A 21,872-nucleotide genomic window follows, 5' to 3' on the forward strand; every position below is an offset into this window, starting at 1 on the left:
ATGTGAGGGTGCATGGGAACTCAACCCTCGCATAACTGGAATTTCATGTAAGTCGGGGGGTGGCTTTTTTCCCTGGTAGAACACATGTTCTGCAGCTGGGGAAGCAGCAGGAGCACCTGGAGCTTCTTTAAGTCCTGGGGTTGGGGGGCAGATAGGGAGGGTTAAGCCTGGCAGTGGGTTGGGATCATGGGAGTGGGGCAGGGGGTTAAGCCTGTGGTGGGTTAGGGTTGCGGGAGGGGGCATGGGGGTGAAGTTGAGCTGGGGCTGTGAGGTCCTGTGGGGGGTTGAGCTGGGTGCGGTGGGGGAGGGGTGAGCTGGAGTCACGTGTGCGGGAGCTGGGTGCACTGGGGTGGGAATTGAGCTGGAGCCCCATGGGCAGGGTTGGGTTGGGGTGTGTGAGCCAGAGCTGGGGAAGATTTGAACTGGGACTGCTTGTGGTGGCGTGAGCTGGATCCGTGGGGGTTTGAACAGAGGCCATGTGGGCAGGGAGTGAGCTGGAGCCAGGCACAGTGGGGGTGATGAGCCAGAGCCACTGGGGTGTTTGAACTGGGGTTGTGGGCCGGGGGAGAAGTGGGGTTTGTATCAGGGCTAGGGGGAGTGGGATTTTGAATTGTGCTTAAACTCACGTTAATGCGAGTTAAGCACAACTCGAAATTGTGCATTCTGGGGGATTATTGTGTTAGCGTCTCTCTGCGTTCAGTGGTGGGGATGGTATTTACTCCCCTCTTTAACGTGTGGGGTTTGAGATCCCTGGATGGAAGGTGATGTAAGTATATGTTATAATTATAAGCACACTCCAGGAAACACTTACCTTATAACAAACTGTGTGGAAAGTAGAATATTTGGAGACCAAATATTTACAGATGGGGGCAGGGAAGAATGGATGTTCCTACAAAGACCGGCATTTCAGCATGCACGTAGAGTGTTATGAAAGTAGTTTGTGTGTGCATTGTTGTGGGCACATCCATGACATTGTTCTATGATTTTTTGGCCCTTTATTAGTATGCGGATGAACCAGGTTTTGAACATATCAAGTGCCTATACTGGCACTATGTTCACATTTTAATTTAAAAACAAATGGAAGTACAGCAAGTTGCTGTCCACTGCTGAGTGAGCGGATGTTCATGTTTTTTCCCAGAATACCTAGCGGAATTGTTGACTTTAATTTTCTTTCTGTCCTGAAGATTAAAGGAGAAGAAAATCAGTAACAGCAAATTCTACTCCTAGAGAAGCTATTCCTTTGCTGCACTTTCAGAAGGCCACTCAGGGAGAGACGTTCATTTACCCTGGTCATCCTACTCAATGAAGGTCTCCAGCTGAATTTACTAAGAGGACGAATGATGGGTTTCCTTGTTCTTGTTTTGTTTTTTTTGTTATAGGAGGAAGTTTTTAAATTGTTGTTTAATTTATCTCCTGTACAAAGCATACATACAGTGCAGGCTAGATTTCTTGCATATTCTAGTTCTTATTTGCATCAGTATCATAGAGTAAAAAGGAGAATAAGGGTCAGCTTTTCAAAATTACATGGTGTAAAGATAACTTGCATGCATTTGTACTGGCCTAATTTACCCTTACAAATACCCAGAGTACAGGTCCAGATTATCTGCAGTACTTGTGTGTGCAGGACACAAGTTAGGCATTCGCATCCATTTGCACACATGCAGTTTAATAATCTGACCCCATATGATTAACAGATAATGGGCTTAATTTATTAAATGCTCTGAAAGCACTTTTAAAATATGATTGTGACATACGATACAGCAGACTGTATCCTCCACATATAAAATATTTGGGCATCAGATGATTGATGCCGTATTTTCTTCTGATAGATGCTGTTTCTTACATTTTTTAATACCAATGAATGAGTTAATTTTCCAAAACTAAGTGTATTCCAAGATTGTAGATGGGTATTTTTTTGTTGGATTCTGTGAAAAACTTTTAAAAGGGAAATATGGCAAGAAAATATTTTTAAAATATAAGGTTGGAGCTATCCTTTGCTCCTAGAAGGGAAAGGTGTATATATCCAGTCAGATAATTTGCTTCCATGTAACATAATTTCTCACATCCTTCCAGAGGCTTATCTGCATACAAATGAATTGTTTGCAAATTGTCTGGGGTCCTGGAGACCTTCTTACGTGATAATGTCAAATGATAGTTTTTAATGTAGTCTGTTTTCCCAAAATGTATTTAGTCCATAATATGACTGTGCAGAAATACAGATACATTATCCTTATGGCTTCAGTCACTAGTAGGAACACAGAAGGGTATACGTGGGGTAAAAAGCTAGTAGATCAGCAAGTTTTTTTTTCTCTACAAGAGTACAGCAGTCTTTGGATGATGTATCAGACACCAGGTATGGAAATTTTTGTATGAATTGATTATTTTCTTGTTTTCAGCACGTTTTTATTAATGAGAAACAACTAGTCCAAGTAGCTATATGTGAGTGGCATTTTGCATGTTATATGTTTGAATGTACATTTCAAATAAGTATGGAAGAGATTTTTTTTTGGTCTAAGTAATTGCCCCAGGCTTAAAGTGATACACAGGTAATGCTGTATTTCTGGCCACTGAAAGCCTATTTGGATTTGGAATTCATTGCACAGTGAATTGCCTCAGCGATTTTTAGTTGCCTTTGATCCCCATGCTATTATTTCTAATCTGCAGATTCAAGATTCACTTCACTGATTCCACTGTACATTCACATTTGATAGTGCCAGGAACTAACAAAACAAAAGGGCAGTCATGTAGCACTTTAAAGACTAACAAAATGATGTATTAGGTGATAAGCTTTCGTGGGACAGACCCACTTCTTCAGATCTGAATTTACTAAGAAGAGGAATGATGGGTTTCCTTGGTGTTTTCTTGTTATAGGAGGAACTTTTTAAATTGTTTAATTTATCTCATGTACAAAGCATGCACACAGTGCAGGCTAGATTTTTTTTTTTTTTTTTTTGCATAGTCTAGTTCTTATTTGATCTGAAGAAGTGGGTCTGCCCCACGAAAGCTCATCACCTAATAAATCATTTTGTTAGCCTTTTTGACTGCTGTTTTGTTAGGATACAGACTAACACAGCTACCTCTTTGTTACTGTTCTTGAGGTTTTAGTTATTCTAGACAGACAGTCCTATCTCATTCAACTTCATATGAAAGTGATAAAGCAGAGAGTCAGGAAATACTAGGGTTAGGGTATAAACTTCCCTCTATATACAAACTTCCTGAATATATGGGGTTCTCCTGTGGATTGTTTAAAAAAATGAAATATCAGTTACCAAGTCCAAAAGATGAGATGGGAGTGCTAAGTTAAAGGCAGCTCTCTATGTTTTTCCTTTGTGATAGGCCAAAACACTGTTCTGTCCCCAAATGGAGTTGGGATGCACAGCCTGGGACTAAAAGCATGGAACAAAAAACAAACCAACCAACTGCCTTTCTGCATGTAGGTTCAGTTTTTCTGTGCCATTCTGCCTTCTGCCAAGTCACCACCACAGACTTGTGGCACTGCCCTTGGGCTGCTCGGGGGGGAATTTATGATGCCAATTAAGAGGCCAGAGGGGAAAAGAGAAACTCCCAGAAATCCTTATATGCCAAGCTGCTGAGTGCCCACAAAGTTCTTTCCTATAGGAAGTCTTCCTCTTTTTTTGAGCAGGTTCCTGGAGTCATAAATGTCCTGGCTTCTCTCATCGTTGTATACATTTCTGCCACATAGCAGCATGTGCACAATGAATCAATTAGCACATTGCACAATGCTTCAAAGTATTCCATAAAGATTCTCTGCACCTGTGCTGTGTTAAAACTGGTTATATGAGAAGAGCCCTTAACTGTGCATTTAAGTTCTACCTGTTTTACAGCGATCTCCTTTTTTTACACTTACTCTTCCCAAATATTGTACTGTACCTGGAAGGCAATTGTTCTGACACTCAAGGGCTTTTCAAGATTGAACAATTGTTCTTTTTTAATCTTGTTTTCCTGTGGCATGGGTTAGAACATATTTACTCAAAATGCTTGTAGATTCTTTGACGGGCTAAGTTCCATGCCAGTTTGCTCATGGCTTTGAGACTGTTACAATACTGTTTATATTGATATGTCAGATGTTATTTACCCTAAAGGTGAAGTCTGACCAGAACAAAACTGAAGTATGTATCTACATGGAAGAACAGTAATCCTGATGTTCACCAAAACATTAAATTAGGGAACAAGTATTTGCTGTGCAGTTTCTTTAATTACACAGGCAAATACCTCTTTGCATGAGCACACAGCTACCTGTTCATGTAAATATTCTGCCACGTGGGATTCTTCAGTCAAGGCTGAAAGTCCTTTTAACTGATCACTTATTGTCAAGCTAAAATTTGGGTGTGATGCGGGAATCATTGGGTGAAATCTGTAGCCTGGACCAAGCAGAAGGTTAAACTAAATGATCTTTATGACCTTTAAATCTATGAAAAGGGTATGTTAACAAGTTGGAAGCCAGACTGTGGCTTGTTACATACCTTCTGAATGTTTTCCTCAGACAGATGTAGAAATGTTTCCATTTTAACTAATATTCTAAATTAGAGATGAATTCAGGGGTCCAGAAAAGATCATTCCAGAGGCAGTGTTCTAACTATGTAGCATAAGTTGAAGGGAAATGTTTACCGATGTCAGCCAATTGAGTCAGGATGTTGGTATTTCCATCTGTGGTCTCACTGATAGATTTAGTTCCAGACTGGAATATTGTTTACCTCCTCAGAAATAGTAGAACTTTACCAAGTTTCATCGCATGACTGTTACAGTCAATCAGGAGCAAAGATTTTCTTCTGTGTAACAACATTGTTCATGGGCATGTCTACATAGCATTTTGGTTCGAACCTTTCAGCCCAGGTCCACAGACTCATGTTGATGAGGCTCAGACTAGTTCTCTATAAATAACTGCATGGAGACTGCAGCTTGGGTTAGAGCTTGGATCAATTGTGGCTTGGGCTGGGAAGCTCACATTCACATTCAGTGCAGACTTGCTCTGTGTTCAACCTAAGCTGTTAATTTGGTTTTGATGAGTTCCAACTCCGTTTCTGTTTCGTGCTAATCTATGTTCTTAGGTCCCCAAAGCTATGTCTATACTAGACATGGAGGTTGACTGCAGATACGTGATTTTAGCCATGCCAATTGCAGAGCTGAAATTGACATATCTACGCAGATAGCTGAATAGAGATACTCATCTCATAGAACTGGAAGGGACCTGAGAAGTTAATCAAGTCCAGTCCCCTGCCCTTTTGCCAGGACCAAGCACCAACCCTCCCCGCCAATCTATTTGCCCCAGATCCCTAAATGGCCCCCTCAAGGGCTGAGCTCACAATCCTGGGTTTAGCAGGCCGATGCTCAAACCACTGAGCTATCCGTCCCCCGGCTAACTTGTTTGTCTTAACAGGGGAAGGTCGATGGGAATGTTTCTTCCTTAGACCTTCCTAACTCCTCGCCTCTTGTGAGGCACACAGGGGTCGACTTTGACCCGAGAGCTTGATTTTGCATGTGTGCAAAATCAAACCCCGCAATATTGACCCTGAGCAGGTTGATCTTCCATGGTAGTGTAGATTAAGCCCAAGTACACACTGAACTAAATTGTGAGTTATCTCATTGACATAATGGAAGTGCTTTTCTGGATTGGGATCTTAGTCCTTGGACTCAAATAAATGTCCCAGAGCTAGTAGATATAAGGATGTCTGCCATGTGTGTAAACCACCAATGCTTAGAACAATGTTCCTTGAGGATCAGATTATTATAGATTGTTATATTTTAAAAATCCAATGTACTGTTGAAAATATGTGGACTTCTTCAGTAATTGGAAATTGATTATTTTTGAAGGAAAATACCTTGTTTTCGTTGTTGGTTTTTGTTTTGTTTTTAGGAGAAGAATCTGTAAAAAACCAAATGGGTTCCCTGGGAAATGGGGTGGAGATAATTGAAGTTTAATTTATTTTTTTAAATAAATAAGTGTATACGTGCATTAAAAGTGTGTGTGTGTGTGTGTGTGTGTGTGTGCGCGCGCCTGCACTGATACTGAAATCTTTTACTTTTGTGACAGGTTAAACAGCTGCCAAAAATTTTCAGTGAATCTCTCATAGTATTTTAATTTCTTTATTTATGAATATCAGCCTCACTGCATCATCTCTTTAAAGATGTGTTGAGAAGGAAAGGAGGAATACATGTCAAATGTTGACACAATTTGAAGACTAGAGATTTTAATTGCATCTCTTCTAAAATGTCAATAGATACTTTTTTTTTTTTTCAGTTTCTAGCTGTACTTCCTACAATTCACATCTAGGAACAGAAACAATGTACAAATAATGTACTAAATTTTGGAAACATTGTAGCACAGTGTCACATGAGTTATAGTAATAACCTTAATTATCTTTACTTGACTGCACAAGGGAAAAATGTGGAGTTATGTTATATGAAGGATTGTCTTACAACACTTGAAATGGAACATCTGCAGCTGATTTTGGGGAATGTTTAAAAGTATTTTTCTTCATAAGCTGCAAGTATCACATTTTGAAAACAAAGAGGCAGGGCATCCCTCACTCCTTTCTATCACCAGTCCTTTGTTCTGCTTACTAGGAAGAATGGGGAAGAAGAAATATAGGCTCTACAAAATGCTGATTAAATACAGGGTAGCTTATTCAGTGCTTTTTAAATTGCTGTGCAAAGGGAGGTCAGTATCATTGTCTCTGTACCGGTTGAACCTCTCTAGCCTGGCACCCGGAGACCTGGCTGAGGCTGAACAGAAGAATTTGCCAAACCACAGGTCAATATTGCCTAGCAGCATTACCAGTATTTCCATTGCCTTCTGGGCTCTTAGAAAAAAACTACGGGGTAAATTACAGCTAAATAGTAGCACAGAACAGTGAGAACCAGAACTGGTGACTGTAAACAAACTTTATGGGACCGTGGGGAAACTTGGCCACACCCATGATAAGTGGACATCCAGCAAACTGAAACCACGCCAGACTACAGACGTGGCTGGACAAGAGAGTACTGGACTAGAGAAGTTCAGCCTGCATTACTCACATATAGTTAACTCATTGTGGCAGTGGGTGAGCAGGCTGTTTTGGGGGGCTGTATTTCCCATGTAGTAAACTGAAAAATAGTCTTGAAAAATGGTCCAAGTATCATAATATAAAATGTTAACTGCTTCTTGTATAAAACCATTAATTCCTTTTTGGGTTGATATTGCATGTAAGGAAATGATTGTAATACTTTTTTGAGAAGCCTGAAAAACAATGAAATGCAAAATTAATTCAGATAGCCAAATGCAGTTAATGGAATGGTATTTAACTGTTTGATAATAAGTAGGCCTTCCACTGCTAAGAAAATGTTTACTTTAACACTTCAACCAACTTATTCATTTTAAATATGCATTTTTATATGTGGAGAAAATCTAAAACCTTGGCAGCTTCAAGCCCTTTGTAACAGTAATTGCTACAGATTAGTCCACTGTATGGAAAATAGAAATGTGGATTAGAATAAGATATTACACTTGTAATACACTTAACCAAGAAGAGCACCCCTAAACATCAAGACCATGTCTACACTAGCCAAAAACTTCGAAATGGCCATGCAAATGGCCCTTTCGAAGTTTACTAATGAAGTGCTGAAATACATACTCAGCGCTTCATTAGCATGCGGGCGGCCATGGCACTTCGAAGTAGCTGGGGTCCTTTCGAAAAGGAGCCCCGTCTGGACGAGCCACGTCAATTTCGAAGTCCCTTTATTCCCATCTGCTCATAGGAATAAGGGGACTTTGAAGCAGCCGGGGTCCTTTCGAAAAGGAGCCCCGTCTGGACGAGCCGCGCGGCGATGAGCCGCATCAATTTCAGAGTGCTGCGGCCGCCCGCACGCTAATGAAGCGCTGAATATGTATTTCAGCACTTCATTAGTAAACTTCGAAATGGCCATTTGCATGGCCATTTTAAAGTTTTTGGCTAGTGTAGACATAGCCCTAATGTTACACATCTAACATATAATGTTTTTCCTGTGTCAGAATACAAATTATTTAATAGCAAATTCATCCACTTAGTTAAATCCTTCTGTAATGTAATACAACTTACTACCAGAGATGAACTTGGCCTCTGAATGAAAAGATGGCTGCACCAATACTAGTTTGCAAATCATCCAACCTTCTATTAGAGTTGCAGAATCTGACCACTAGTTGTAAGAGTTAGAATGAAGGGATTTCGTTAACACCAGTGTCAGATCATGTCAATTAACTCACATGATGTATCTGATTATGTTGGGTTTTGCCCACAAAAGCTTGTGCCCAAATGAATCCATTACCCTTTAAGGTGCCACAGGATTCCTTATTACTTTTGCAGATACAGATGAACAGGCTTACCCCACACCCCGATACTAGTCACGTGGTACAAACTTAGGCAACATATTGACACCAACCGGTGGTTTTTATTAACAAACATGTTTTCAGACAGTCCCCCAATAGTCGGAGCAGCCATTATCTTGTCACACCATGTAATCCACTGTCTCTGACAGTAAGGACTGTCAGGGTAGATGACTGCCTCTGTCACACTGAATGAAGGTAAACAATCTGACCTAATATAACAAAAGTGACTGTGCAGGGCTTTACCACTTAGATCTTTCTGATAATCCTAATGGAAAAATTCCCTGCATGAATTGGAATCAGAGTGAATTTACCACCTTGTGTACATGAAGAAGCATTAGGTGTACCCCTGTATCTTGGATCACAGTTTTTGGTCTAGTCTGTGTGCACCAAAGGCTAGAAGTGGGCATTGTGTGAACTTTTCAGAGTACAGTTCCTTTGGGTAGGGTACTGTAATCTTTTCCTGTGGGTCATGTAATGTGCACTTGATAGGAAAGAGTCAGTAGGAAGGATCATGTATATATTCCTCTTAATGAAGAAAAGCCTAAATTAAGACAATTGGTTATATACCTTGCAGCATGCTACTATAACAGAAAAAATGCCATTTGCAATCATATTGAACTTTACCTCCATGAATCTCTGCTAAATGAAAGTGCAGTTCTACTTTGAGAAGGGACTGTACACAAAAGTCTCGAATTTGTAATCAGCAGTTCCATTCTGCTTGTCTATTCACTGATCACACCTATTTACTTTAGTGATACCAGTGGATTGTTCCTGTCCTTTGCTCCAATCATCAAAGCATGTGAGCTGGATTCTGTTCTTGTGCATCGCTCATCAAATCAGTATCACCCAGTTCCAATTGGTTCTACCAGAGCAAGCTGCTGACAGCACTAATGGTGTAACTAGAATAACAATGCAATTGCAGATCTCTCTGGGAGCCCGATTTGGCCTGTGGAACTTTTATTTCTTGGGATGATAGGAACGAAGCTGAAAACTCAGTAAAAAGTTTGAGAAGATAAGGGCTTAGTTAAAAAGAGAACCTCTCATTTGACATGAAAGAGTCATGTGGAAACCTGCAATGCCATTATTTCAGGGGACATCCTCACTTTTATGTACAGCAGATTATATTATAAATATATAAACATTTTTGTTATATAAAAACACAGCAATGCTGTCAATCCATTTAAAGTGAACAAATGTATTTCCTACCAATGATAAAATCTTCTGGTATGCATTATTACATGGTTCTGGAATGTCAAAACATTTGAAACTGACACAGTTATTTTCAGCACTGATAACATATGCACTTTTTTCAGAGGCCACAATGAGATCTAATTTTGTTAAGTACTTTGCATATTTTTCCATTGTATGGAAACAGCCCAAGCTCAATGTTCAACATCTTTCAAACTGTGTGTTACTGCTGCTGGAAGCCACGTGAGCACCACTGTGGCCAACAACAAGATCAACCCTCCATCCCTAATTAGATGGTTCATGGTATAGATTCTAAGCTTTCTTCCGTGCCCCTTGGACTTAAACCATTCAACTACTTCAGTCAGACTAAACTGCTCAGGTTTGTACCCTAGCTCTTTCCTGGCTTTTTCCATGCTGAAATAATGTGTGACACCAGTTTTGTAAACTTCCGTGCGAGTGAGGAGAGGCTGAAAATTATAAAGATGGCCTACAAGAAAATGGACCATTTCAGTTAGGAATGCAGCAAAATATATAAAGGAGAGAGGAAGACGAACAGTTGGGAATTGGTAACCCAAGCCCTCAACTAAAGGGCGGAAGAATTCAAAGTTGTTTATTGGCCTGCCATCGGAAATAAAGTAAGCTTGGCCAGCAGCTATGTGCTGTTTGGTGGATTTGAGTGCTTCTGAAGCAAGGATATGAGCCTGAACTAAGTTGTCTACATGGACAAATTCCACTAAACTCAGAGGGTCTCCATATACAAATTTAAAAAATCCCCTTTCAATGTAGCTAACTATTCTTGGAAGATGCCTTTGCTCTCCGGGCCCATAGATGCCTGCTGGTCGGAGAGCACAGGTCCTTAACACACCTTTCCCCTCTCCAAGTTCAGTGCCATTTGCCTGGAGCACTGTTATCTCAGCTAAAGACTTGGTCCGGGAGTAATGATCAGGATGAAGATGAAGTGGTAGATAAGGCAGAGATTCATCCCCGTTTTCTATAACTTGACCCCCAAAGACTACGTTGTATGTACTTGTATAAACCAGACTTGACACTCCTGCTTTCCTGCAAGCTTGGATGATGTTTTCTGTTCCTCTCACATTAACATCTTCTATGAGTTTTCGGTTCAGCTGCTCCCTCCCTGACATTCCATAGGAAGCAATATGGAATACACAGATTACATCTCTGAGAGCTTTTTCCACTTCAGAGAAACAGCAGACATTCCCCTGTATGAACTTCACTCCCTCTGGCACAGCTTGGACTGGCTTCAGGACATCAAAGAGTATCACATCAACTCCCTTTTTGTATAGGGCACAACCTAAACTAAAACATGACAAGGACCAGATGTTACTTTTATACATGGTATAACAATGCATGAAACATTTCACCTGGGGGAGAAGAAACTTGTAAACTCTTTCAGTGCTGAATTTTTGCTGATCAGAGTTGTCTGAGGGCTGGTCTACCCCAAATACTTGCATTGGTATAGGTGTCTCTCTCCAGGGGTGTGAAAAATCCACACCCCTGGGAGATATAGTTATGCTGACCACACCCCAGGTGTAAACAGTGCTAGATTGATTTGAAGAATTCTTCTGTCAACATAGTTACTGCCTTTTGGGAAGGTGGATTGTAGTGATGGGAGAACCCGTCCTGTTGCTATAGAGCAGTGGTGAGTAACATGCAGCCTGAGTGTTGCATGTGGCCCTTTGGGGTTCTGTGTGTGACCCATGAGACATTTTGTTTACTGGTACCCATGCACAGGATTACCAGACTCTGCTGTCCTCCACATAGGCTGTGGCCACACTAGTCCCCTCCTTTTGGAGGGGGCATGTTAATGAGGGATTTCAGAAGATGCTGATGAGGTGCTGCCATGAATACACAGTGCCTCATTAGCATAATGGCAGCTGCGTGCAATTCGAAAGTGCCACTTTCGGAATGCACGCCACCCATGTAGATGGGAGCCTTTCGAAAGGAACCCCCCAACTGCAAAAACCCCTTCTTCCTAAAAGCAAATAGGAAGATGGGACTTTTGAAATAAGGGGGTCCTTTTGAAAGGCTCCCAGCTATGCTGGCAGCGTGCATTCCAAAAATGGCACTTTTGAATTGCACGTGACCGCCATTATGCTAATGAGGCACTACATAGTCATGTCAGTGCCTCATTAGCATCTTCCGAAATCCCTTATTAACATGTCCCTTCTGAAAGGGAGGGGCAGTGTGGCCACAGCCATAGTGTTTTTTCCTACTGCTGTTACAAAAGTGACATGCACTTGAAGCAAGCGCATATGCAGTGAGGTGTATGGTTATTGCATGCAACATTGTGACAGCCAAGCACTCCCTCACATTCAATCAAAGTACTACTCTGGGTCAATGGGCACACGCTGCAAATTCTCGGTCCATAAACGCAGTTAGTAAAACTACCTTATCCCAGGAGACCATCTGGGTTATGACAATCTTGTGGCCCACTGAGACGGAGGGCCACTCATGCAGCCCACTCACTAGCCCAGGCTGATATCACTACTGTAGGGAGTGTCTATACAGAAGTGCTCTAGTGGCACTGCTTCAAGTGTAAACATAGCCAAAGAATCAGTGTTACGTGTAGAGGGATGGCTCAAGTATAGCAGTTTTGTAGCCAATAGTACACAAGGGAATGACAGGGTCAGCATCACATCTGATCACCTTTAACTGCCTTAATCCAATAAATCAGGTACTCATCTTGCAGTTGGTGAACTGGGTGTAGCCATTCAATATAAGAGCAAGCAAGGCTCATACCCATGACCTTTAGCATTGTAGGTCATAAGGTATTGGAATCACTAAGGGTGCGTCTACATTTGCATTCCTCTTTCGAAAGAGGTATGCAAATGAGGTAAATACAATGCAACTGAGGCATAAATTTGCGTACCTGGCACCTCATTTGCATATTCTAATTTTGAAAGAGCTTCTTTCGAAAGAAGAAAGCTAGCGTAGACGCTGCTCTTTTGAAAGTAAACCCATCTTCGAAAGAATCCTTCTTCCCTTTGTTTACTGGGAGGAAGGATTCTTTCGAAGATGGAGTTTACTTTCGAGAGAGCAGTGTCTACACCAGCTTTCTTCTTTCGCAGGAAGCTCTTTCAAAATTAGAATATGCAAATGAAGTGTCAAATATGCAAATTTGTACCTCATTTGCATACATCTTTCGAAAGAGGAATGCAAGCGTAGATGCAACCTAAGAGATAAGAAACACAGAGCCCTATGATACCATTTTACAGACTCACTTGACTAAGAAAATCTTCACTGTAAAGTGTTTACTATATGTAATGTAAAATAAAGTTAATATTTTATGCACTAACCGGAAACCAAAGTAACCACCTCCTCCTGTAATAAGGACAGTTTCCTTGGTCACATTTTCTGAGTGCATCTTTTTTCCTTTGGCACTGCTTTATTTGAGCAAATTGAGCTGTAGATTAAAAAAAAAAAAAAAAAGAGAACTGAAAATTGTTTTCACTGTATTTTAACAGCTCCCCATATTTAGCAATTCTACATTATTTGTTACATGTTATCATTTTAGGGGAGTGACTACACCAGCCACTAAGAAATGCAGGACTAGATCTCATCCATTTGGTCTTCTAAAGGTGTACACAGACAAATAACAAAAAGACCACACTTGTGAATATGACAATTACTAGTATACTAATAGCCAAATAACTAAGAGTTATCAGTTTCCATTAATTAGGCCGTATTCTGATGTTACAGAGGTTTGTCTGGAATAATTCCATTACATTCACTACAAAACTACACTGTACTGCAGCAATGCTAGGTTGTATGGTGTAAATATGTTCTGTTGACAGTTTTATTTCTGCATGAGTAGAGAGCTCTGTGGCATTATCTACTTTCTACAGAACAGCATGTTCTGCTAGCTAATGGGAATAGATTCTTCTCTGCATTTATATAAGTAAATCCAACTACTATTAACAGAGAGCTCTCAGAGCACAGGCAGAGAAGTGTACAAATTTATAAACGGAATAAATAAATTTGTATAACAATTGTGTAGCCTTAGCCAGATACCTAAAACTTTATCTGTGTACTCTGATAATATCAAGTACTGATATGTACATATATTTGTGTATACTGTTCTGTAGAAACATCAACTGTGGTCTATCCTTAATATATTTATTCATTCTTTACCTACACCATTATGCCTCTCATATTACTATGTATATTTCACCTACATACTGAGTTGTAAATCTCTCTAAAATACTCAGAATGGGGAAAAAAAAGGGTCTTCACTAAACAGCATGCTCCAGGGGCCCCAATCCCACAATGATTTCAGCACAGTGGAGGTTTACACACATTCCCACTGAAGCCCACAGGCCCAGTCATGCACATAAACCTACACAAGTGCGTAAGTCTACGCAGGATTTACAAGGTTTTTTAATTTATTGGGGCGCAACCTTAATGAAACCTGTCAAACTAGATAGCTAAGCATGCGTACTTCTTTAGTTGGCCAACACAACACATTGAGTGGAATAGGGGAGGAGAGCTGGCGATGACATTGAAGCTTTGGCTTCTGCAGCACTTTTTATCACTTAGGGTTGTGAAAGAAACAATCTCCCTAACTCACGGGCCTGCAACCTGTTGCTCTTTAAGGACTTCTTTGTGGCTCCCAATGCTATAATTACACAGTAAAAAATAAATCAAAAAGCCCTCCTGATTATTATTGATAAATGGTGAAAGTCTCAATGCCCCAGAATGAACAACTCATATCTAAATAGCAAACTGTATGTGATCTTGAAATGTTGGATAATGCCCTGTAGCATCCCCCCAGGGAGCAAGAAGGTTCAGGAGAGAAAGGAAGGTAGTAGTACAAACACACACGTAAGCTGTGAGGAAACAAAACACACAAAAAGTTTGTGAGCATCCTCCAGTAAACATCGTGTGCACTGTTCTTACAATGGGGTCCCAGAAAGAATGGTTTGATAAGGATAGTGTCATGTTCACATGCACCATGGCTCTTGAATTAGTGAGCTTTTTACTGAATTTGAAATATGGCTCTTGCTTTTTTGTTGCTGGCCCCTGGCCTAGCTGATCAAATGTTTCACCAACAAAAGTACAGGTGTTGACAATGCTGTGTGTGCAGAAGAGGCTCTTCTACAGCTCTAGCTGACTCAGTTGGTTTAATTATGCCAGCAAGAGAGCTCTCTGTCAGCTGGCAAGCAAAGGCTACCTGGGAAGCCTTATGGCTGCACTGCTATAAGATGCACAAGAGAGACGTAGCCTATCTTTGTCTGTGTCTACTGCTGTGTGACAAAACTTGTCATTCCCAGATGCTATACCCCCCTCCCTACAATCCTCGTGAACATAGTTTTGCTGCAGCAAGTGTGCATGTGAATGCTGCATTGTCAGAAGGGCATTCTCCTGCCAGCCAAGCAAAATCCACTTGGGGGTGGAAGTATTTTGTCGGACAAAGTGTCAGAAAACAGTGTTTAGAGGCCATCTTTTACTTCCCTGCTCCCCAAGAACCCTGCCACTGTAGGACACTGATTCCTGCCTCCCCTCTACGCCAGAGTGTGAGGAATGTAGAACACTTTGTTTACTGATCTCTGCCTGAGGCTCCCTGCCTGCTCCTGGTACACTGATTGAAAAGCTAGTTCACACTTCTCTCCTATCTCACTTCCCTCTGGGCTGGCTATTCTTTGCTCTATCACCTAGGTATTTGTCACGGTAAGAGCAGCAGAGCTAAAGAACGACCATTTGCTGGGATCTTTCCCTGGTGTCAAGAAACACACGAACAGTGCTTAAACTACACTTAAACCTTTCCTATTTTTTCAACTCTCACACTCTGGGGGGAATAACAGTATGCCAGGGTGAGGAATCTATTCTTCCATTTAGTTCCACTTAACACTTTTCTGAGAGACTCTTTCCTTTACAATGGGCTGAGTCAGATTACCAGGTAGGACCCAGACTGTTCCACACAAATGCTGATTCCTCAGCAGAACAGCAAATATACTTTTGAATTCTAAAGACTTTCCCCAGAACACCTTTGCTACTGGTTACCATGCTGAAACAACAGATCCTTGCCTCAAGCAGCCAGCTGTTTTATAGCTGCGTGTCTCCTGTACTATCCTTCTCTTCCATCTGATAAGTACTGTTGGCACGGGAAACGTTATTATATTCTGATCTCATAGAGACATTGTTTTGTAAATGAATGCTTATTGATGTTCTCATAAGGTTCAATATTGAATTTAGCATTGTTAGTGAATCCTCCTTAATTTTCAGTATTGTTTTGTTAATGAGATCCTGTTCATGTTCTATACGACCGAATAACTCTACCTTCCTGTAATTTACTTTTTGTTAATAATCTATTGGTACTTGACCTCCTGCTCAATAGGGAATTACCAGAGCGGAATGGCACAAGACCAGTAAGAATTCAGTTTGAGCTGGGGGAGTGGATAAGGGAATTATGAGAAACTCTCCCCTGGTTTGTTGGGAGGGGGTGAACAAAGGAGGAGAGAGGTATAAGTATTGCACACTGCTTGTTGCAAGGTGTGCAGGCTTTGAGGAGAGATCCCCCTGCACCTTACTTGGCATGCCAAATAAAGATTCTTCTTCCACTCTCGGTGTGTTATTGGGCCAGCGTTGCATACCGGGCACGAACTGCCACTGTGCCACCTTAAGAAGGAGGCAACAGTTTTGGCGTCCCTGGGTGGGCACTCTAAATTAAAGCCTTGCCCGCCTCGCCTCTTGGCGGGGGTAGCGGGAGACGGCGTCGGACTTCCAGCGCGCACCGGTAATTTTACTGGGGAACTCGGCGTCCGGGTTCCGCAGCCCCTGCTGGGGACGACACAACGGTGCAATGCAGCAACGTGGAAGAGAGAGAGGAAACAGAGGGTGGAGCGGCGAGAGCCGGACCTCTGGACAGGTAAGACCCAGTCCCTTTTTGTGAAAGGGACTTCCGGGACGCCGGACGGCCAATACAGGGTTGGGGCAATAGGTTGTGATAAGGATGGGACTAGGTCAAAGTAGCCCCAAGGATAATACTCCCTTGGGTTGTGTTTTGAAACACTGGAAAATTATAGGGGGGGACCCCACGACCAAATCTAGACTAAGGAGACTGTGCACAGTAGGGTGGCCACAGTATAACTTAGAAGGGCAGGAGCAGTGGCCACCAGAGGGATCCCTAAATTATAACACCATATTGCAGCTGCTTTTGTTTTTACAACATACCGGTAAATGGGAAGAACATATGTATGGCCAATATTTTGAATATCTTAGAAATAGACAAGACCTGCAGGAAATGTGTGGATTATCATGTGCAGTACAACCAGCTGTAAATAAGCCTAATGTAAACTGTCACCAGGACCCCCCTTCGGCTTCTGCACCCACACCCCCTCCACACAGGGAAAGGGTTTCCCATGATTTAGGAATAGCCCCCTCAGTTAAATTGTATCTATTAGTGACTGAAACAGTGGTTGACAGACTGGGAGCTGCGAATCGACAGGCTACTACTATGCAGGTGTAGACCCATGTGCCCTTTAATCCGATCGATTTGGCAACTTTTAAACCCCAAGCCGGGGAGTTTTCCACGGATCCTAGCCGCTTTATTTCAATTTTCAAAGGGTGTTTAGCCAGTCACAAGCCTGATTGGAATGACTGTCAGGTCCTAATGAGAACCCTGTTGTCTGAAGTGGAGCGTAACCAGGTTGTAACAAAAGCCAGGGAGGAAGCAAGACAAAGGCATGAACTTGGCAGGAGCGAAAAAAAAAAAAAGCTATTTGTCAAATCCCTGAGCCCAGCAATAGGAAACAACTGCGTGCCTTTTTGGGAATGGCAGGATTTTGCAGATTATGGATACCTGATTATGGGGTACTGGTTAAGCCTCTGTACGAGTGTGTTAAAGAAAGTGACAGAGACTTGTTCCGTTTTACAAAAGAGGCTCAACATGCATTTAAAGCTTTAAAATTATTGTGCGTGTAATGGAAGCTCCAGCCCTAGGTCTATCAGATATTACTAAACCATTTCAGCTGTATGTGCATGAAAGGAAGGGAGTGGCCCTGGGAATATTAACTCAAAAGGTGGGAAGTTGGAAGCGACCTGTGGCTTACTTCTCTAAACAAATAGATACTGTTGCTAGAGGCTGGCCAGCGTGCCTGCGGGCGGTGGCGGCTGCAGCCATCATCTTAGAGGAGGCAGGAAAACTCACTTTGGGAGGGGAAGTTGAGGTCAACACCCCACACGCTGTCCAAGCCCTGCTGGAGGCAAAAGGAGGGCTTTGGCTCACGCAAGCCCGACTCACAAAGTACCAAGCGTCGTTGCTAGAGAATGCAGAAGTTAAGTTGGTAACCAGTCCAACTTTGAACCCAGCCACCCTGTTACCTGAAAAGGGGACAGAGGAAATTGAGCATGACTGTTTAGAGACTATTGACACTCAATATTCGAGCCGCCCTGACCTTAAGGACCAACCACTTTTAAATGCGGACTTACAGTGGTTCACAGATGGCAGTTCCCAGGTGATAAACGGAAAAAGGAGAGCTGGATATGCGATAGTCAGCCTGCACGAAACTATTGAGGCCCGTCCTTTACCAGTGGGTACATCAGCTCAGCTAGCAGAACTTATAGCCCTCACTCGAGCCCTGGAAATGGCTAAGGATCTGCGAGTTACAATTTGGACAGACTCTAAGTATGTATTTGGGGTAGCACACGCCCATGCTGGAATTTGGAGAGAAAGGGGAATGCTCACAGCTCAAGGGGAGCCTGTCAAATATGGAGAACAAATCCAGGCCTTCCTCCAGGCTATACAGGAACCAAAGGAGGTAGCTATTGTCCATTGTCGAGCTCACCAAAGGGGGGATGGAGATGTAACAAGAGGTAATGCCCGGGCAGACCGAGAGGCCAAACGGGTAGCGAATACGGAAGATATTGCTCTTTTGCCTCTGATTCCCACTCTCCCAAATCCCCATGAGAAGCCAGAATATTCTGCCCAAGAACAGCAGTTAGCTGAGCAGTTACAGCTGAACCCGCGAGAAGGATGGTATGTAAGTGAAAAAGGACAAGTGTTGCTTCCTGGACCCTTGATAAGGCCGACGGTTATGAGTTTTCATCAAGGGACACATGCAGGTCAGGAGGCCCTGATCCAATTATTAGAGAAGCACTTTATAGGAGATGGAATAAGAAATGAAGCCAGACGGGTGGTTAGAGACTGTATGGTATGTCAGAAAAATAATCCCCGAGCAGGAAGACCCGTGGTACCCTCCCCACTACCATCAGCCCCGGGACCAGGAGTCGTGTGGCAAATTGACTTTACTGAACTACCTCGAGCCAGTGGGTTTCGGTACCTACTGGTACTTGTGGATCGTTTTACATGATGGATAAAGGCATTTCCATGTAAAAATTGTACGGCCAACACAGGCGCTAAAATCTTAAAGGAGATAGTCCCCCGGTTCGGAGTACCAGAATGGATTGAATCAGACCGAGGAACCCATTTCGCAGCTCGATGTGTGGAGAAAATAGAAGATGGACTCAAGATCCCATGGAAATACCACATTCCATATAGACCGCAGGCCAGCGGAGTGGTGGAAAGAGAGAATCAGACTTTGAAAAGACATTTGTCAAAATTGTGCCAGGAAGCTCAGCTTAAGTGGCCAGAGGCCCTCCCCTTAGCCCTCTTAAGGACCCGAATATTACCCAAAGGGAGGTTAGGATTAAGCCCATTCGAAATCTTGTTTGGGCGACCATGGCCAATGAATGGGGTGCCTGGTACAGGTATAGAATGGGGGATAGGGGAGGGGTTTTTAAGGAAATATTTGCTGTCGCTGTCGTCTGTTATGTCTTCAATCCACAGGTTTGTTCGTGACAATCAGCCCATTCCGTTGGACCAACCTCTTCACGATATTCAGCCAGGAGACAGCGTCTTGCTTCGGACGTGGAAAGAGGAGCCCCTTCAAGAGAAGTGGAAAGGACCCCACCTCGTTTTATTGACCACAAAAACTGCTGCTAAACTAGAAGGAGTCAAACTGTGGTTCCATTTCACTTGATTAAAGAAGGTCGAACCGGCTGAGGAAAAGGAGTGGACTATGAGCCATGTCACCCCAGAAGCTGAAAAGGATTTAGGACTGAAATTGTTGTTTAAGCGAAAGTAATTCTGTATGCTGTAGCAAAATGCGTTATTTGCTAATATGTAACTGTTTGTTAGGATTCAAGTAGGTTTGCCATTATTTAAAGGGTGTGTTGACTTTTTCCACCAATCAGTGGGAATGCATGTATTAAAAAATAACAAAATGGGAATGCTACCTATGAATCAGGTTTTAAGTAAGAAATATGAGAAGACTCAATATGGGACATCTTGAGTGTTCTCAAAGGGGGGAAATGTTGGCACAGGAAACGTTATTATATTCTGATCTCATAGAGACATTGTTTTGTAAATGAATGCTTATTGATGTTCTCATAAGGTTCAATATTGAATTTAGCATTGTTAGTGAATCCTCCTTAATTTTCAGTATTGTTTTGTTAATGAGATCCTGTTCATGTTCTATACGACCGAATAACTCTACCTTCCTGTAATTTACTTTTTGTTAATAATCTATTGGTACTTGACCTCCTGCTCAATAGGGAATTACCAGAGCGGAATGGCACAAGACCAGTAAGAATTCAGTTTGAGCTGGGGGAGTGGATAAGGGAATTATGAGGAAACTCTCCCCTGGTTTGTTGGGAGGGGGTGAACAAAGGAGGAGAGAGGTATAAGTATTGCACACTGCTTGTTGCAAGGTGTGCAGGCTTTGAGGAGAGATCCCCCTGCACCTTACTTGGCATGCCAAATAAAGATTCTTCTTCCACTCTCGGTGTGTTATTGGGCCAGCGTTGCATACCGGGCACGAACTGCCACTGTGCCACCTTAAGAAGGAGGCAACAGTACTTTTAGCTTCTGTTCACTTCCTACTATTTCTGAGGGTAGCAGAGTGTTTCAAACTTGCATACCTTCAGGGAATGTCATCGAGGTGATGTTTGTACTCTCCTTAGAGAAACATTAGATCTGGAATTTCTTTCCAATCCTGTCTATTTATTAATAACCAGGTGTGAAAGTAACAAATTTATCTGTAATGTATTATCACAACTTATCCCCTGCTTTTGGGGGGGGGGGGGGGGGGCTGCTGCGAGAAAACAGTGCCTGTCAAAATTTAAGTTGGGTGGAGTGCAGGGGGTTCAGGGTAGAGGAAGGAGGTGTGTGTGTGGGGCGTGTAGGTCAGGAAGCAAGGGGTTGGGGTGTGGGGCACTGTTCCCTCTAAGATTTTTCATCCATGAGCAGAGTGTTTTGTCTTGTGCACCAATACTGAGGTCATGTGTGGCACCAGGACACCACACCCATCAGAGTAATTTTTAAAGCAACTCTGTGCACAGTCCCCCCTCAGGGAAGGGGGGAGCCCAGCCATACACACACACCAGAAGCTGAGGGGAGCTCCAGCCCAGCCGCACACACTAGGGAAGGGGGAAGCCCAGCCACACACCCATCCGTGTGAAAGGGGGAGCCCACCCAGACACACACCCCAGAGGGAAAAGGGGAAGCACAGCAACCAGGGTTGCCAGATTTCCAAACTGTTTATGCCGGAGCCAGAACCCCACTGGCAGCCCCATCCACGAGCTCTCTTTATTTCAGTAGGCAGCCCCATAGGACATTTTTGCGTAAATTCAAGAGGTGGGACTGTTGATTGGCTTGCAGGACATCTGACAACCCTAGCAGCTACACACTCACGCCAGAGGACAGGGGAAGCCCAGCCCCACTCACACACACAGAGAAGGGGAAGTGGGGAGCCCAGCCAGACGCATCCACAGGACAGCGGGGATCAAGAGGCGAAACTGCTCTCAGACCAGCCCTTCAAGGATGTCTGGGATCGCCCGGCCTCTCTGCACTGCTGCACGGGGCACTTCTTAGGGGCTGGAGCGCCACTCCGCCGACTTTGACTTTCAGCCCCGCCCCTTAGGCCGTAGTCCCGCCCCTTCTCCCTCAGCTCCGCCCCTTTCCGCATCGGCCCTGCCCCTTTTAGGGGCGTGGAGCTAGGCCTCCTGCTACCGTGCCCGGGGGCCGCGGGTGGCTGTTACCAACCCCCGCCCACCTGCCAACACCTGAAATGAGCCCCTGGGGAGCGGCAGGTTCCCAGGCTGGACCACCCCCGAGCCGCGCAGGGACTCGCCTCACGTGGGGCTGTGGGGGACGGCGGGGTCCCCTTTTACCTCCCGAGGCTGCTCCGGTCGCGTCTGGCCTCCCTCCTTGAGAAGCCGCCCGCGCGCCTCTCATCACCTCCCACTTTCAGGGCCGAGTGTGGCGCAAGAGCCTGGAGTGGACTGCATGGGCTTCCGTACGGCG

General features: G+C 43.3%; 2 protein-coding genes and 1 long non-coding RNA gene across 6 annotated transcripts in view; 2 read left to right on the forward strand and 1 right to left on the reverse strand.

Annotated features, from left to right (window-relative positions):
• PLCG2 (phospholipase C gamma 2) overlaps positions 1-6,046 on the forward strand; it is a 111,218-nt gene extending 105,172 nt beyond the window's left edge. For all 3 annotated transcript variants that reach the window (XM_075008598.1, XM_075008599.1, XM_075008600.1), the window contains exon 33: positions 1,185-6,046. In XM_075008598.1, the coding sequence (XP_074864699.1) occupies positions 1,185-1,227 (43 nt within the window). In that variant the 3' untranslated portion in view covers positions 1,228-6,046. The remainder of the gene's footprint in view (positions 1-1,184) is intronic.
• A 1,866-nt stretch (positions 6,047-7,912) lies between these two features.
• SDR42E1 (short chain dehydrogenase/reductase family 42E, member 1) lies at positions 7,913-21,846 on the reverse strand. Of its 2 annotated transcripts, none has more exons than XM_075008481.1 (3): positions 21,740-21,846; positions 12,868-12,974; positions 7,913-10,867 (listed from the first exon to the last, which is right to left on the reverse strand). In XM_075008481.1, exons 2-3 carry the CDS (start codon positions 12,933-12,935, stop codon positions 9,745-9,747), a joined length of 1,191 nt encoding a protein of 396 aa, XP_074864582.1. In that variant the 5' UTR covers positions 12,936-12,974; positions 21,740-21,846; the 3' UTR covers positions 7,913-9,744. The 2 variants fall into 2 exon arrangements, with proteins under 2 accessions (XP_074864582.1, XP_074864580.1); XM_075008479.1 differs by having other exon boundaries at positions 21,700-21,795.
• Positions 15,161-20,346, forward strand: LOC142020864 (uncharacterized). Its single transcript, XR_012647527.1, has 2 exons — positions 15,161-16,436; positions 19,356-20,346. It is a non-coding gene; the product is annotated as an uncharacterized LOC142020864 (long non-coding RNA).
• Positions 21,847-21,872: the final 26 nt, after the last annotated feature.

This window comes from Carettochelys insculpta, chromosome 14 (assembly GCF_033958435.1).
Source record: "Carettochelys insculpta isolate YL-2023 chromosome 14, ASM3395843v1, whole genome shotgun sequence".
Classification (NCBI taxonomy): Eukaryota; Metazoa; Chordata; order Testudines; family Carettochelyidae; genus Carettochelys; species Carettochelys insculpta.

Bases quoted from the DNA above. Each gene is read 5' to 3' on its own strand.
- SDR42E1 (XM_075008481.1), bottom strand. From the start codon at position 12,935: ATGCACTCAGAAAATGTGACCAAGGAAACTGTCCTTATTACAGGAGGA. The intron at 10,868-12,867 runs GTTAGTGCATAA...GTCATGTTTTAG, and splicing joins GGTGGTTACTTTGGTTTCCG to TTTAGGTTGTGCCCTATACA.